General features: G+C 40.4%; 1 protein-coding gene across 1 annotated transcript in view; it reads right to left on the bottom strand.

Annotated features, from left to right (window-relative positions):
• Positions 1–18,253, bottom strand: part of CWH43 (cell wall biogenesis 43 C-terminal homolog) — a 56,352-nt gene that overhangs the window by 24,841 nt on the left and 13,258 nt on the right. Inside the window, exons 6-9 of the mRNA XM_060655065.3 lie at positions 16,692–16,780; positions 11,931–12,188; positions 9,495–9,617; positions 5,406–5,485 (exon numbers count right to left, since the gene is read on the bottom strand). Of these exons, the coding sequence (XP_060511048.3) occupies positions 5,406–5,485; positions 9,495–9,617; positions 11,931–12,188; positions 16,692–16,780 (550 nt within the window). The remainder of the gene's footprint in view (positions 1–5,405; positions 5,486–9,494; positions 9,618–11,930; positions 12,189–16,691; positions 16,781–18,253) is intronic.

Genomic DNA, 18,253 nt, shown 5'->3' with positions numbered 1-18,253 from the left:
ACCTTAACTACTAATAGCCTACGGCTGACTGGAAGCCTTACCAATAACATAACAGTCGACTGACACACATTTTATACATTATATACATGTATTATGTAATGTATTCTTATAATAAATATAACCTACAGAAAAGAAAATGTTATTTAGAAAATCATAGGGAAGACAAGACATATTTACAGTAGTGTACCATAGTTATCGATACTGTAAGTTTGTATCATCTGTTTACAAGATGAATCTTGTGTCAGTGTCTATATCAACATGGTCTTATATGATACAAAACACTATAGGTATTATACATATTACTAACAGCAGACATCAAAAATGAAAAGATGAGGTGAGGGGCGTCTGGGTGGCTCAGTTGGTTGAGCAACCGACTTTGGCTCAGGTCACGATCTCACAGTCTGTGAGTTCGAGCCCCGCGTCAGGCTCTGTGCTGACAGCTCAGAGCCTGGAGCCTGCTTCCGATTCTGGGTCTCCCTCTCTCTCTGTCCCTCCCCATTCATGCTCTCTCTCTGTCTCAGACATAAACATTAAAAAAATTTTTTTAAATAAAAAAAAAGATGATGTGAAAAAGAAATTCATATTTACTTCCAGCTACAACAATTCATGCATTGATAATGAAGAAGCAGCAATATGTTTGCTTTATGGTAACCTAGTATAATCGATATGACAGCTTCATGCTAGCCTAGCCTATACAATTAATGAATGAATCATTATAAAATTTTTATGGCATACAGTATTATAGTCATCGTTATAATGCAATTTTGGAAACAGTTCCATTTTTTTTAACCACTTGTCTTGTAATGATAGGCTGATACACAATTTCTCCAATGATAAGAGAGAGGCATGCTGTATGCTAATATAATTCTTTGAAAGCAGAGTTATAAAACAGTGGGAAAACTAAGACGTGATTAATTTTGCATTACATACACTCACCTTATGCCTACGTAAGGATAGGCTGTCCACCTCCATAGGAGTCTTGCACAGAGTGTTCTGCATGGTGAATACTTTGATGACAGGGACACCAAATGTCTAAACAGTTCTTGCTGTACAGGTAGTAGATTTTCACAAAGACACACACACAACAGACAGATTTATTAGGTGTACAGCGTGATGATTACTTACAATTCATAAAGTGCAAGTGGATCATCATCAAGGTCTTCATCCTCATCGTGTTCACGTTGAGTAGACTCAGGAGGAAGAGGAAGGGGCGGGCGGGTGGTCTTGTTGTGTCAGGGGTGCCAGAGGAGAAGAGGTGGAGGAAGAGGAAGGGGAGGCAGGAGGAGCAGGCACACTTGGTATACCTTTCTGGAAATGCACTGTAATTTCTGTCTGACTTCTTTCGCGTTTTCATTTCTCCAAAAATGTTTCTACACGGTACCAGTCCTTCTTCCACCATTTGCTTTAGGTTCGGTGCCCTTATCGTAGAAGGGTCCGTGTCGTAAAAGAAGTCAAAAGCAGTCTTGAATCATTGGACCCCTTCTGCTAGACTGTCTAATGTCAGTTTGTCTTCTGGCACTGCGTCCTCTACATCTTCCTCATCATCTGGCTCTGGTTTGGAAGCACTCATCTCCAGTGGGTCATCTGTTCATTCCTCTGGTGTGGTGTCTGTTACCTCTTGAAGTTCTCTAAGATCCGTATCTTGAAACGCTTCAGCCTCCACTTTTTTTTGCCATTATCTACAGTCCCTTTCGTGATTCCCTTGATTGGCTCTGTCATAAATCCTGTGAAGTCAGGCACAACATCTGGGCACGGATTTCTCCAGCAGGGATTTATTGTCTCGAGCTTGATGGCTTTCATGACTTCTTCTAAACAACGGCATCTTCAGTGATGTAATTCTTCCAGACTTTCATGATGTTGTATCTGTCAGGGCTCTCCTCCACAGCACTGACAATTCTTTCATAGAATATTGTGTGTAATGAGCCTTAAAGGGCCATAGAACTCCCTGATCTAGAGGCGGAATCAGCAAAGTTGTGCCTGAGGGCAAGTAGAGCACTTTGATGCCTTTGGTGTTGAACTCATGGGATCCTGGGTGGTCAGGGGCATTGTCTCATATCAAAAGAACTACAAAAGGCAGTCCTTGCTGGTAAGGTACTTCCTGACTTCAGGGACAAAGCATTAATGGAACTAATCCAGAAAAAGGGTTCTCACTGTCCAGGCCTCCATGTTATACAATCAAAAGACTGGTAGCTGGTGTTTATCTTTTCCCTTCAAGGCTCAGGGTTAGCAGCTTTATAGATAAAGACAGCCCTGATAATAAATCCACTGCATTTGCACAGAACAGTGGAGTTAGCACATCCCTCCTACCTTAGATCCTAGTGCTCGCTTCTTTTCCATACAAACAGGTGTCTTTTGTGGCATTTTTTTTCCACAATAGGGCCCTTTCCTCTGCAAGAAAAACCTGTTCAGGCTAGTATCCTTTCTCCTCAATGATTTCCTTAATGGGGTCTGGGAACTCTCTGCTGCCCCTTGGTGGGCAGAAGCTGCTTCTCCTGTTATCTTGACAGTTTTTAAGCCAAAACCTTTCTAAAGTTAAATTCCCCAGCTTTAGATCCTTCCCCTGCCTTTCGCGCTAAGTTGTTCCATAATGATCTCGCTTTTTCTCAAGTCATAATGGAGTCTATAGGCATGCCTCTCTTACAGCAATCCCGCACCTACCTAAAAGCTGCATTTTCAGTATGACATAGAAAGGTATTTCGCAAAAAAAAGTGTGAGGTTTTCATGCCTGCTGGTGTGGCCACAGCGACAGCTTCATGAATCTCCTTTTCTTTTTTCCTTTTTCTTTTTACACTGGATCTTTTATGTCAAGATGGCTGGTGAATGTAGCTGCAGACCCCAATCTACAGGATATCAAGCAATTCAACGCTTTCTGGTCATGACTTTTCTCTGCTTCTTGGGAGCACTTCAGGCATCACTAGAGGCACTTCATATGAGTCCCATGTTGATGCTCAAGGTCTACAGTATTGTTTACAATCAAAACCACCTGGGAACCACGAGAGATCACTTTTTACTGTAATATGAAATTCACTAGGGACAAACTGCTCACCTGGAGATCAGCATCACACCGAGTTTTAAACTGATACGACGCTTGAGCTCACCACGATAGCTGCAGGAGGTGAGGTAGTACAGTATGGACTAGGGGTAATTTGATGCAGTTATGATTTAATATTGCATCTTTATGTTTACATTTCTCTCCACTGCAAATGAGCCAGGTACAGTCTGTGTGTGTGTGTGTGTGTGTGTGTAAGTTTTGGTACATTGTAACTTTTGATAATAAACCTACCCACACTTTCTGGTAGTAAATGACAAAACAGACTAGTCTCTACATATATATTCCACATTCACAACACACCTTTTTCTTAATTTTTTCACTATTTCTACATTGTGTGGGTGGCCTGCAAGTATTTGCAAACTGTCACAAACCTCCAGTATACTTTCTTTTTTTTTTTTATGTTTATTTGTTTTTGAGAGAGACAGAGACAGAATGTGAGTGGGGGAGGGGCAGAGAGACAGGGAGACACAGAACCCAAAGCAGGCTCCAGGCTCCGAGCTGTCAGCACAGAACCCGTTGCGGGGCTCAAACCCATGAGCCATGAGATCATGGCCTGAGCCGAAGTCGGACACTGAACCCACTAAGCCACCCAGGCGCCCCTCCAGTATACTGATTGAAAAAAGATATGTATATAAGCGGATCAGCACAGTTCAAATCCACACTGTTCAAGGGTCAAGTCTATCCTCTAAGTCTGCCCAGTTGTCTCCAATGGCACTGCCACCACACCCATCCAAACCTCCATAGTCTCTCTCTTGGATGACTGAAAATGCCTTGTCACTTATCTCCCTGTCTCTACTCTACAATCCATTCTTCACAGAGCAGCCAACCTGCTATCACATTTCTTCATGTTCCTGCTTGAAATACTCTATGGCTTCCACTGAAAGAAAACTAAAATCAGGACACCTCACTGTGCTCTGTAAGGCCCTGTATGATGTGATCCTTCCCGGCCTCCCCATCCTCATCTTCTATGACTCTTCCCCTTACTCACCAAGCTTCAGCTGCACCAGCCACCTTGGTGGCCTCAAACATGCCCCACCCGTTTCCCCTCAGCCCTTTACACACGTGCCCTCTGCCTGAATCCTTTACCCCTAGCTCTGTGATTAACTGGCTTCATCTCAGCTTTCAAGTCTCCACTCAAATATCACCTCCTCAGAGCAGCCTTCTCTAACCACCCAGTCCAGTTACTCTCTACTCCCTAATCCTCTTTGCTTCCAAGCAGCCTGATCTAAAGTGACAGTCTATTTCCTCCTCTGAATACCGTCTTTCTTCCCTACTAGAATGTAAACTCCATGAGGGCAGGGGTCTTGTCCAAATTGTTTATGTCTGTACCCCGGGAACCAGGCACACAGGAGACATTCAGTATGCATTTATCAGATGAATGAAGGAAGGAAGGAAGGAAGGAAGGAAGGAAGGAAGGAAGGAAAAGAACAGGTATTAAATCTAACTGAAATGACTCCTTTTGAAAAGAGGAAGATTAGGTATCTTCATTTGACCGACATGCTGCAATGATAACAAGTAACAAAGGACAAAAGAAAGGGACCACGTAATGAATTATTCACTTACTAAGAAACCATTACTGAGTTCTGAGTGTGTGGCAAGCACTTTGTCAGGTGCTGGACGTGCAAAGGTAAATAGGAGAAGCATGCTCTCCGTGCTCAGTATAGCTTTTTATTTTCATGAAAAATTTGCCTGGTTGATGCAGATTACTAAAATTCAGAGCTGACCCTCAAATTCTGTCTTAGCCAAAACTGTAATTCTAACCGCATTATGAAACACATCACACTTCATCAGCCCAGAAAGCAAGCACAACACAGCAATAACTTACTTTTTCTTCTACCCACCTGTCTAGAAGAGAAGGGGACAATAAAACATTTAAACCTGTCGACCGCAAGCAGGGAAAGGAAGAACAGGAAAACTTCCATGACTCATCAATACACAAACTACCCATAATCTTCAAAATCAAGAATTATCTAGAAGATTGTTTTTAAATCAAAGGCTCTCATATTGTTGCCTTCAGCAATATCTCCCCATAAAAAAAAAGCCCATTATAAAGTAGTTCTTTACTTCATAGTTTAGATATATTAAATGATAGAATGGCAAAGATAACGTCATACAACAAAATTTTGAGCAGCTTGCCTTTAATAAATGGGTCTATCCTGTCCCAAGAACCCAACTTCATGAAATAATTCCATTATACAATTAGCCTATGACCTAAGGGTTAAAGAAATGGGGTTCAGGGCCCTGAAGTCATGAGATCCAGATCTACAGTTCAAACACAATGATAAAGTGTACAAATGTATGCATATATGTACATAACACATAACATTCTATATCCAAATTTTTCATTACTTACCCCTTTGCCCAATTTCCTCTCATAGGTTTTATGCCGTAGTCCTAATCCCAGTAGCCCCACACCAACAAGCAGCCACAAAACTAAACAAAAAGAAGAAATACTTTTTAAAAGAAACTAAGTTTGTCTTTTTATAAACAATTTTTTAAATAATGCTGCAATAGGGGCGCCTGAGTGGCTCAGCTGGCTAAGCGTCCGACTTCCACTCAGGTCACAATCTCACGGTTTGAGTTAGAGCCCCGTGTCAGGCTCTGTGCTGACAGCTCGGAACCTGGAGCCTGCTTCGGATTCTGTGTCTCCCTCTCTCTCTGCCCCTCCCCCGCTCACACTCTGTCTCTCTCAAAAATAAATAAACATTTAAAAAATAATTTAAAAATAAATAAATAATGCTGCAATAAACAGAGGGGTGCATAGATCTTTCCAAATTCATGTTTTCATTCTATTTGGGTAAATATCCAGAAAAGGAATTACTGGACCATATATATGGTCATTCTATTTTTAATTTTTTGAAGAACCTCCATACCATTTTCCACAGTAGCTGTACCAACTTGAATAGATGAATGGATAAAGAAGATGTGGTATATATACACCATGGAATATTACTCAGCCATAAAAAAAAAAAATGAAATCTTGCCATTTGCAACAACATGGATGGATGTAGAGGGTTTGATGCTAAGTGAAATGAGTCAGTCAGAAAAAGACAAATACCATATGATTTCACTCACATGTGGAATTTAACAAGAACAAATCAAGAAAAAAGAGACAAACCAAAAAACAGACTCTCAACTCTAGAGAACACACTGATAGTTACCAGAGGAGAGGTGGGTGGGGGATGGATGAAATAGGTGAAAGGGATTAAGCATACTCTTGTGATGAGCACTGTGTAATATAGAGAATTGCTAAATCATTATACTGTACACCTAGAACTAATATAGCACTGTACGTTAATCATACTTGAATAAAAAATAATTTTATGAAATTATTAAATCTATTAGGCAAGGATTTTGTGCAAAGGAGAAATGTCTAATTCCTGGGTTAATTTTCATATGCAACATGCATGTACAACCCATATTTGAAACTCAGGCTTCAAGGAATCTTCCCTGAAATGTTCCAAGGACCATGAGCTTCAGGTAAAAATAAATCATAAGTATGTACAAGAAATAATGCACAAGAAAACAAGTCTCCATGGGCAGACACCAGCAGGGAAAAAAATAATCCTGTAGAATCAAACCCACGAATACTTCAGATGTTGAAACTTCTAGAATCAGAATATAAAATAAGCATGCTTAACAGGTTTAGAAAAATAAAAGAGGTTATTCAATAGGATGATCAGGAACATGTGTGAAGAAATAAAATAGACTTCTAGAAATAAAACTACAAACTCAGTGGACAAGATAAGTAGCAGCAGACAAAGCTGAATAGAGAATGAGTGCAAGGGACGGCTTAAAAACAAAGGTAGATAATATGGAAGAGGTTAAGGGACATGGAGAGATCATAAGAAGATCCAACACAATCCAACTGGATTCAAAAAGGAAAAAGAGAAAGAATGGAAAAACAGCAATATTTGCAGAAATAAAACTGAGAATTTTCCACAGGTGATATAAGACATGACTCTTCAGATTCAGAAAGTCCAAACACTAACAAGCAAGGTGGAGGGAAGACGGGGAGGGGGAGTGCAGAAGCAGGAATCCACATCCAACATATCACAGGGAAACTCTGGAACACCAAAACAAAGAGGAATCATTAAGCGTTGCCAGGCAAAAAAGACAGATTATTTCCAAAGGAGCAAAGATTACACTGACAGCTGACTTCCCAATAGCAAAACCTAAAGCCAGATAACAGAGTAGTATCTTTAATGTGCAGAGGAAAAAAATAACAACCAAGTACTAAAAGAACAGAAAGTGAAGATATAATTTCCAAACTAGAAAGAGGAGTAGGAAGGCGGAGGATAAGAAAAAGAGAAAAGGAAAACCCAATCAATGCAAAAGAAAGCAAGAAGAAAAATAGGGGGAAATCTACTTAAAGTAGAAAAAGCAAAGTAAGATGACAGAAATAAATCATAATGCATGAGCAATCACAACAAAAATAAACTACATTTTCAAGTTACAAGACGAGACTGACAGTCTAGAACAGGCACAATGGAGGCTGTAAAAAGATGGGTAGTTGCCAGGGTTTGGAGGAAGGAGGGAAGGATAAACAGGTGCAGCACAGGGGAGGTTTAAGGAAGCGAACCTATTCTGCAGGATACTGTGATGGTGGCTAGATGTCATTATACCTTTGTTAGAACCCACAGAACATACGACAGAGAGTGAACTCTAATGTAAACTATGGACTCAGTATCGGCTCGTCAGTCGTAACAAATACACCACACTAATACAAGATGTTAATAATGGTGGAAACTGTGGAGGTGGGGGTGTGAGGGGGTGTATGAGAAGGAACTCTATACTTCCTGCCCAATATATCTGTAAATCTAAAACTGTTCTAAAAAATAGAGTCTATTCTTTTCTTTTTTTTTAAGACAAAGATAGTGGTTGCCATTGGTAGAGGCAGGGAACGATGAACAGGCAGAGCATAGGATTTTAAGGCGGTAAATTACTCTGTACGATGCTATGATGGTGAATACATTTCATTATACATTCATCAAAACCCACAGGACACACAATACCAAGAGTGAGCCTTAAAGTAGACCAGAGACTTTGGGTGACAGTGATGTGTCAGTATACATTCCTCAGTTATGATAAATGTAATAATAAACTCTGGTGGTTACTGGTAGTGGGGGAGGCTGTGTGTATGTGGGGCCAGAGGGTATATGGGGAACCTCTATACTTTCTGCTCCAACCAAAAATGGCTCTAAAAAATAAAGTCCACTTTTAAAAATTACACAAAACTGTCTAAATAACTTTGTAAATAAACTCTTCCAAATGCCTCAATTTGATGAATGAACTAAAGAATTCTGGTTCTTAATACTCTTACTACTACTACTAACAACAACAGCAACAATAGAGACAAAGATTGTCAGGATTAAAAATAAACAAACAAGGGGTGCCTGGATGGCTCAGCTGGTTAAATAAGCGTCTGACTTCGGCTCAGGTCATGATCTCACGGTTCCTGAGTTTGAGCCCTGCACCGAGCTCTGTGCAGACAATTCAGAGCCTGGAGCCTGATTCAGATTCTGTCCCTCCCTCTCTCTTTCTGCCCTACCCCGTTTGTGTTCTCTCTCTCTCTCTCACACACAAAAATAAACATTAAAAAAAAGTATTAAAAATAAGCAAATAAAACCTGCCAGATCTTAGTTTAAGAGACCTACCTAAAACATAAGAGCAATAAAACAAAACTCTAAATTTTGAAAATATCCCCTAAATTTTAGTACAATCTTTTCAAATTATGATGGAACAGTATGAAGGTGTTTACATAATGGTGGTGCTGCTTTGTGGCATTTCTTTCAGAAATACATTGAAACTTTATTTAGCTTGTTTTCTATCTCTTCACACTGTAATATTTTGTCTTCTTTATACAAGTATCAAGTCACTGACGGTGGAGACCCGTTTTTACACGTCTTTACATCCGACATAATGCTACGTAGTTCGGTAGTGCATTGTATCCTAATACACTGCCTGCAAATGCAATCCTTTCAATAAACATTTCTATTTAATGTAATTCATTTGAAATCAGTCAGATTGAATAGTAAACTAACTTCATGTTTGAGCTTCCAGTTCATCAATATTCCCAATGTTAACATATTTAAGCTCCCAAAAAAGAACAAGAAATGAAATAAATAGTTTGAAATAGAAAATAGTTCTAATGAGAACAAAGCATCTTGGAAATTCTACCTGTTAAATAATCTTATCTACATGAGAAGTGAAGCAAAACTAACAACAGAGTATTTGTGCTTGACATGAGAGGCTACCAGAGATTTGCTTCAAAGTATTTCACCACAACAAGTAAGGAAGACAGCTGTTAAGGATACTGGCAAAATATTAATGATTATTGAAACTGGGTGAAGGGGGCATATGGGGGTGCACTATACTCTTTAATTTCATACATGTTTGAAATGTTATTACAATTAAGTGATTTTAAAAAAGCAAAACTTACAAAGTTTCATATATTTTTCACTCTTTCTGAAAAGCACTTTAGGACTGTTTTTTGTTTGAAGAAAGTCAAGGCTTTTCTTAGGACTAAATAGCATATTTAGTCCAATAATTAGCATCACTGTCCCTGTTAAAAGAGAAAGCAAGAATGTATTACATTCTAATCCAAAAATCCTCCCAATGGTAAATTTCAGGTTCCTAGATTTCATTTCAGTGGACATACCCGGAAAATTCAGTGATTGCGTTAATTTATCTCAGTACCTAAGCAATTACTCCAGCAGTGCTTTTGATAATTGGAACTGATCATAAGAAATTGGGGGGATGGGAGGTTCTAGGAACCCTGCTTCAAATGAGAAGACTCCAGCGTTTTCTTGATGAGGAATGTCTTTTAATTTCCTGAGTGTTTCTTCGTTGTTAGGTTGGTAATGGGTATCGCTGTCGATTTTGCAGAGGAGGGTGGAGCCCAAGAGAAAGGCGCCTTTTGAACTGCCCTAGGGACTGAGTTTTCTCCGTTGAAAAGACCTCAAATGCACCAGGTTGAGGAACTCGAAAGGAAGATAGGTGGACTCTTACTACAGCCGTGTCTGGGACAATAATTCTGGCTTGGGTTGTGGGTTCTCACAGTGGATGCACGCTAGAACCAACCACACGTGCCAATAAGGCCAATCAAGACGAGCTCCATTCAGATGCATTACGATGTAACTTACATGTAAAGTTTACATACTTCTGAAGTTGTATACAATGAGAATGGAAACAGAATGATTGAACGGTATGTAAGTTAGAAAATGTCAAGCAGAAGTTAAGCTTAGGCAGAAGGCTAGCAAAAAAACATTATATGCAATTTTCAGGAAATAGCTGGAGTAACCTTGACAATAAGTTTATTGCTAGTTTCTGATTCAATACAGATTCTTTTCAATTGTATTAAAAGCTACACTGAGCATTACCAATTCTCCTTAGTTTTTGTGGCCTTATCAGTATGGCAGTCTTACTTAAAAAAATGTTTAGTTGTATGCAGCTGTAAAAAAAAGCACTTTCTGCAGTTTCGGGGTAGCAAGCACTCAAAAAGCACAACTTCGTAACATTCTGAAGAAATAAACATATGCTTAGAATGGCTCTTACTGTTGTTCGTTTTCTCCACATGGCAGACCCCTAAGCAAGCTGGAGTAAGGAAAAAGCAGGGCATTGGACAAGGAGATAGAGCAGGACAGAGTACACACACCTGAAAGAAACCAGAAGAAATACAAAGTTTGCAAAGCCAAGGTTCTTGCAAAGGAAATGCAGCAATTTATGCCTCCAGCTGGATGAGTGCATGGGTGTTTACCCGAAATAGCAAATTCTCAGCTGTTTTAAAATATTTCATATAATTTAAAAAAAATATATCTTCCAAATCAGCCTGTCTTGCTAGATGTCTAGCTCAGGGAGTAGAAAAGTTTATGCGAAAACGTACAGTTACCGGAAAAATACCAAGGGCACAGGGGGATGGACAGGTAGAAGCCTAGAGCTCTGTGCAGCCCTCACCCCCAACCATGATTCTGTAAGGATTTGTCTAATTTTATGTATGGTGTTTCCCCTGCTACAAGTGCCAGATGGGCAAGGACCCTATGTCTCTTAAGTCTCCAGCAAATGGCACTGTGTCTGGAACATACAGGCACCCAAGATTTTTTTTGAATGAACGAACGAACAAAGCGAAAACTGCATTTGTGAACACAAAAGAACCGAATCCCTAACTGACATGTTTTGTCTCCTGAAGTTTTCACAATTTTTATCCTGGAAGCATTTGACATGTTTTACTTAAACTAAAATGACAGGCAACATTTGATTTGTGGATGCCTGTATACATCAGTAATTTCATCACTGCCAGAAGGCAATTTTTGAAATACTCAACTGAGCTAAGTCTACGAAATTTTAATTGGGTGCATGGAAAATATTTATCCTATGATTTGGCAATTTATCATTTAGACTAAGATTCATATATATAAAATATATTTTATTGGTTAAAAATATGGTAAATAAAAATCACCACTAAGACTTGGGAGAACCAGAAAAATCCCAATTTCTTTATATATTTATGAGCAGCACTCAAGTAGCAACATGAGCGTCATGATCATACTTTTCCTAGCCTAGCATGTAATACAACTGTTACATAGTACCTCTTTATACTTTACTAAGGATTAAACTTGGGTTTGTTTTTTTACAACTAATTTACCTAAAAGGCCTTTACAGTAATGAGTATTACTGAAACTCACCGATGAATTAAGAAATCTTTTAAGTAGTAATTTAGACATTCCTCCAGTTGTTTTATTTTTATCAAGAGAGTCTCTTTTAATAATAATTAAAAAAAAGACACAATATCCTAGGTCATGTAAAGTGCTAAATCCTAGTCAGCCTGATGGGTATTTTCAAGCAGCTACTTTAATCCAGACCTTTCAAATATACTCACCCAAAAGCAAATCAGATCTTTCTCTAGCGTAGACACCTCCTGGAACAAACTTAAAAGCCGTGCACCATGCACAGAAAAGTATCTCCAGGAGATAAAATAGCATGGCAATGGTCATGGCTTTCCCAGGGCCCGACCCTGAGCTAATAAGATGTCCAAGCACTTGAGGCCACATGGATGCTGTGAAGACAGCAAGCACACAGCCAGAAACGGCAGCTGCCCACGTGGGGAGGTAAAGAAGGCCCGCAGCTGAAGCTGCTCCTGTTTGTGACAGAGAAAGAAAACAATCAGACAGGAAAAGCAGAAGAGTCTCTCCCATTTTCTTAAAAAAAAAAAAAAAAAAAAGGAATAATGGGCTCATAGGATGACCAATTTATAGCTAGCTATTCAGAGCCAGAAGGGACCTCGAGGGCATCCTGGTCCAATTTCCAGACTGATGAGAAACTGAGGTCCAGCGAGGTTAACGTGATTTGCTCAAGGTCATGCGGCTAGTTACTTGCACAGGTGGAAGCAGAGTGTGAATCTAGTAAATCTCAGTGCTATTTCTTCCGGAAAGACAGGGGGAATGAAATGACATTTTTAGCTTATTTGTGTTAAGACCCTAATAGCGAAACAAAACAAAACAAAACAAACTTCTAAAGAAGTGAAATTTTCTGTAATACCAAAACTGTGTCCATTTAATTTAACCAGCCGGATCCAGGACATTGGAAAACACATAAAGTCAGCATGGCTTCTAGAACATTTTTGTTAAGGAATTTTCTTGAGGACTTTCCATCCACTTAAACGCTGCCCCTTGTCCTACAATATGTAAGGTGGCTTTCCCAAGCTCACATCCCCAAAAGATGTGACTGAGGGAGGATCAGTGGGCTTGCTGCTTTAGCAATGCTGCAGTCAGTTCATTCGTTACCCAATAGCCTGGTAGGTGTTGAAGTCTATGCCATCTGCCCAGTCCACAGCAGGCACTTAGTAAATGTTTGCTAGTTTGCTGAGCTAAACCTGAGAGTATAACGTTCGTCCCAATTCCTGGGAAATCAGTTCTGAAACAGCACATCAGGGTCTCATGGCACCCCACTTTCAAGCCATCTGTGTAACACCTTTCTACAGAATATGACTTTTTATAGACAATTCAGTCAATTTTGTTAGAAGTGTGACCCACCCTTCAAGGATGTCTCCCGCAGGCTCCTCGCTGCTGGGGTGAGAACTGCAGAAAAGGAGTAAGGAACAGGAAGTGGTTCCAGCCAGCCTCTTGGTGCCCCGTGGTGCCCATCCATCAGGAAGTTCTACTTGTACCACGACAGGGCAACGCCACGTAACCGCCTATCCTCCCCACCCCTGCTTCAAGATCATCGCTAAGATCAACGTGAGAACCAGATTCCAGAGCCCTCTACAACCCACAGAGTTTAACCTCACAGTGAGACCTTATAATACTTAGATCTCATAATGGTTATTTTCATAACAAAAAGTTTTTTCATTTTGAAATAAATAAATGTAATGACTAGTTACTGTAGAAATTTTAAAAATACAGAACTGTAAAGAAGCAATTGAGAATTGCCTAAAAAAAAAAAAAAAAAAGAATTGTCTAAGACTGAGCTGATCACAGCCAATACTCGTATGTATTTTCCCTTAAGTCTTGTTTTATGTACATATGAAAATATTTTTATACTAACGGAACAATACCACTTATTGAAGATTATATTCTTCTTTTTATGTAACATTATACCGAGAACATCTTCTCACATTATTAGTGTTTTTTTCTAAATCATTTTTATGTATATATACCATCCACTAGATAAACACACCACAATACAAGCAACCATTTTCTTATTGTTGGCCATTTATGAAGCTTCCAATGCTGTGAGGAATATCTTTCTTTTGTTAATGATCTCTTACTACATCTCCACTCATTTCCTTAAAATAGTCCTTTAAAAAGAGTCTTAAAAGTACAAGTACTGGGGTGCCTGCGTGGCTCAGTCGGTTAAGTGTCCGACTTCACCTCAGGTCATGATCTCACGGTTCACAAGTTCGAGCCCTGCATCAGGCTCTGTGCTGACAGCTCAGAGCCTGGACCCTGCTTCGAATTCTGTCTCTCTTGCGCTCTCTCTCTCTCTCTGTCCCTCCCCCACCCACTCATCCTCTGTCTCTCTCTCTCAAAAATAAATAAACACTAAAAAAAATTTTTTTTTTGAAGTATAAGTACTGTGTCAGGAGGTAAAAGCATTTTAAAGAATCATTAATTATGGGCAACTGCTTTTGTGAAAGGTTAAGAAACTTTGCTGGGGCACCTGGATGCTCAGTTAGTTCAGCATCTGACTCCTGGTTTCAACTTAGGTCACGATCTCACAGTTCGCGAATTCGAGCCCTGCATCAGGCTTTGTGCTAACAGCATGGAACCTGCTTGGGTTTCTCTCTCTCCTTCTCTCTCTCTGCCCATCCCCTACTCCTCCCTCCCCCCTCCCCAAGTAAATAATAAATAAATAAACTGTAAAAAAAAAAAGACTTGCCAGAAGTCTCACCTTTTGAACCCTGCAGAATTATTCCTTTCTAAAAATCTTTACCAAATTAATGATGAGAACAGTATCACATTTTGAGTTTCACTTTTCTAATGATTAGTGAGGGTGACTTTTTCCTGTTTACCAGCTTACAAAGGCTATTTTTTAAAAACAATGATTCCTGAGTTGATATTCCAAATGAAAGACATTAGAATGACTTTGAACCATGAGATCATGACCGGAGCCGAAATCAAGAGTCGGACGCCTAACTGACTGGGCCACCCAGGTGCCATGACACCAAGCAGAATTAATAGTAACTGAATATTCCAGTACTATTTATAATAACATGTTAGTTTTCAATAGATCAAATTTTTCATACAATAAAATTATAGGAACACTGTAAAGTACACCAGGGTCCTATCAATACGTTTAGCACATCTGTTTTTTCTTTTAATAGAACTTTGATTTTAATAATTTAATTGCCACCAAGATTTAAAGCCCATTAGAAGCTTGAAATCTGCTTGCCCCTGAGGTCTTTTAAACTACTATTTAACACTTCAGAGAGACAGCAAAACTACATTAGGTTTGACTCTACTTATCTCGGGAAATAAGTATAAACATAACACTATAGGTTCACAGCTTTTCTGTCTTTTAACTGACAATGTATGTTTCTGGGGCCCCCAGTTTTCCATGTTTAAAATTAAGCTGCCAATTACCTACCCAGTAAGCATTTTCCTTATATTCCATGAAAACAGGCATGACATCAGGGCTGAACAAACCTCCGATGTATTTCATGTTCCTTTCCCCAACTGCATAGAGATTAAGAAGCTATATATGCTCATTGCAAACTCAGCATTTACAAAAGTATCTGGCCCTTTTCTTGGGGAATCTCATGAGGCATCTCTCTGATGAGAAGAAAGGTTACTCTTAAATTCTATTCATACTAACTTCCACAGACGCCATAGAGAATGCCTACCACAAAACACATGTGCAAGTAAAAAGGGCTCAACACGACTACAACAGTTTGCTCATGCCGCTCCAGGACGACGAGGACCTGGCTAACTTCATTAAATGAGCCAATCTATTCAAATTACACATATGTCAGGGCGCCTGGGTGGCTTAGTCGGTTAAGCGTCCCACTCTGGCTCAGGTCAAGATCTCATAGTTTGCGCGTTCGAGCCTTACGTCAGGCTCTGTGCTGATAACTCAGAGCCTGGAGCCCGCTTCAGATTCTATTGTCTCCCTCTCTCTCTGCCCCTTCCCTGCTCACACTCTGTCTCTGTCTCTCTCAAAAATAAATAAACATTAAAATATAGTTTTAAAAAAATGAATTACACGTATGTCTCCATGCAAGAGTAATAGCACTTAGGATGTAAAGAAATTTCCTTATTACGTTAGTCGATCCACACCTTCTATTACCAATCCACAGTCTCGAACCCACACAGGGCATCCAGTGCAACACTCTGAATCACCTGGTTAATGAACACGTAAGAGGGCATCTCTCTTCACAGAGACCAAGTACACTGCTCTGTTACAGAGTGCGGAGTTTTTTATTGAACACTAAAACCAATTCTAACCATTTTCTGCCTTTTAAGGGGAAGGGAGAGGAGTGATGTAATTCAGGCATAGTAATAAAATAGTCAATCATAAAAATAAGTAGTTGCTCCTAACATATGATGGCTTCCATCAATATCCTGTAATCCTAACCAGTGTGACTGGGAGTGGAGGGTCGGTCCCAGCCTTGAATAAGCAAACGTGGACCCCAAAGGTAAGTTGAGAGGTGAGAAGCTCAGGAGGGCATTCCTGAAAACCAGAGAAGCAGGGAATCTTGGAGAGGGCAAGAGGTCTGGCAATGCAGTAATGTCTGACTTCCATCTCCTCAGACCTGCAGTAGAAACAGGGGCGCCTGGGTGGCTGGGTCGGCTAAGCCTCTGACTCTTGATTTCGGCTCAGGTCATGATCTCATAGTTCTTGAGTTTGAGCCCTAAGATGGGCTCTGTGCTGACAGCGTGGAGCCTGCTTGGGATTCTTTCTCTCTGCCCTTCCCCCCTCAGGCACGCGCGGTCTCTCTCCCTCCCTCTCAAAATAAATAAATAAACTTAAAAAAAACTGCTACTGACACACATGCCTTGTTTGGCAGATGGGGGAGAGTATGTGAGCACCGTGAGGTGGCAGTATGGCAGCTATAGGAGGAGAGAGGTAATGAAGGAGGAGGAAGTAAATTGTCAACTCAGTGGAATGCTGGGCACAGACACGTACAGGTAAACCCACGTACCTGTGACCCACCAGAGTAAACTGGTACCAGGAAACCATGAACAAGCTGAGAGCATCAATCCGCTCGCCAAGCTCAGCAGAACTGCACCTCTGTAAGAAAATAATGTGCTGTAGGACATCTACCATCATTAATATTTTATTGTCCCAAATAGAAAATACATCTCCTACCTCTGGGTACATCCAAGAGATAATATGAGTGTGAAAAAACCCAGTGAGATAATGAGAGCTCATTGAAAACCAATATCATATCCAGTCAGAACATTGAGGGGTAGCCGGGTGGCTCAGTCGGTTAAGTGTCCAACCTCAGCCCAGGTCATGACCTCACCATTCCGGAGTTCAATTCCCCAGCCGGACTCTGTGCTGACAGCTCAGAGCCTGAAGCCTGCTTTGGATTCTGTGTCTCCCACTCTTTTACTGCCACTCCCCAGCTCAGGTGTGCACGCATGTGGGCACGTGCTCTCTCTCTTTCCCTCTCTCTCTCAAAAATAAATAAACATTGGGGCACCTGGGTGGCGCATCCAACTTCGGCTCAGATCATGGTCTCACTGCTTGTGAGTTTGAGCCCCACATCGGGCTCTGTGCTGACAGCTCAGGGCCTGGAGTCTGCTTCAGATTCTGTGTCTCCCTCTCTCTCTCTGCTCCTCCCTCACTCCCACTCTGTCTCTCTCTGTCTCTCAAAAATAAATAAACATTAAAATTTTTTTAAATAAATAAATAAACATTAGAAATCAAGAAAAAAGAACACTGAAGTAATAGCAACTCAGACTTGAAATAAATGATATCTTCGATCTTTCACGGTCGATGTAAAACACGGCGATTGAGTATTCTCAGACTATTATAGCCCATATTGGCCATGTAACATGTGACATGTGACAACTCTGCCGAAGACAAAGAGAAAAAGTCACTGGGAATTGTTTCTATTTAGTTTGCCTCTTTTTCCTTCCTCTGCCTCAAAACAGTCTGGGCCTTTCTGGGACTGCTGTCAACTGTATAAATAATCGACAGTTGTGTGAGTTTTAAAACAACCACAAACTGCTTCATTCTTTTGCTACTTTGGCAAAAACTTGCAGGAGGAGGAATCAAAAAATTTAACTCCACTTTAGGGGAATATCCAGAAGCAATAATAGCTGCCACGTGGCACTCAATTAAATAGCTACAACATAAACTAAGCTAAAAAACACAGCACTTACTACCTCCCATGCACTGTTTTAAGACTTTTGCATTTTATTAGGCTCTCAATCTTCCCAAGTCTCTAAGGTAAATGCTCTTATTATCCCCATTTTGCAGAGGCAGACACTGGGGGAAAGAGCACTTAAATAACCTGTCGGAGGTCATACACAGCAGCTCTGCTAGGACTCAGAAACCAAAAAAGGTCATCAGGCCCTGGAGGGAGGCTCTCGGCTACTATCCTGCCCACCCCCACTTCCAAGGTGAAGGATCACCCTGGGTCTACAGAAGACCAGATGTGAAAAAAGGCCGTGGAGGACACTGTTGATTTTTTTGTATCCCCAATTCAACGACAAATGTTTACGAGGACCTACTATGTGCAGGCTGTGTTCTAGG

The sequence above is a fragment of the Panthera onca genome, chromosome B1 (genome assembly GCF_046562875.1).
Source record: "Panthera onca isolate mPanOnc1 chromosome B1, mPanOnc1 haplotype 2, whole genome shotgun sequence".
In the NCBI taxonomy this organism is placed as follows: Eukaryota; Metazoa; Chordata; class Mammalia; order Carnivora; family Felidae; genus Panthera; species Panthera onca.
Note: the sequence above shows the minus strand (reverse complement) of the source record. Positions and strands in the feature narration are given on the sequence as shown.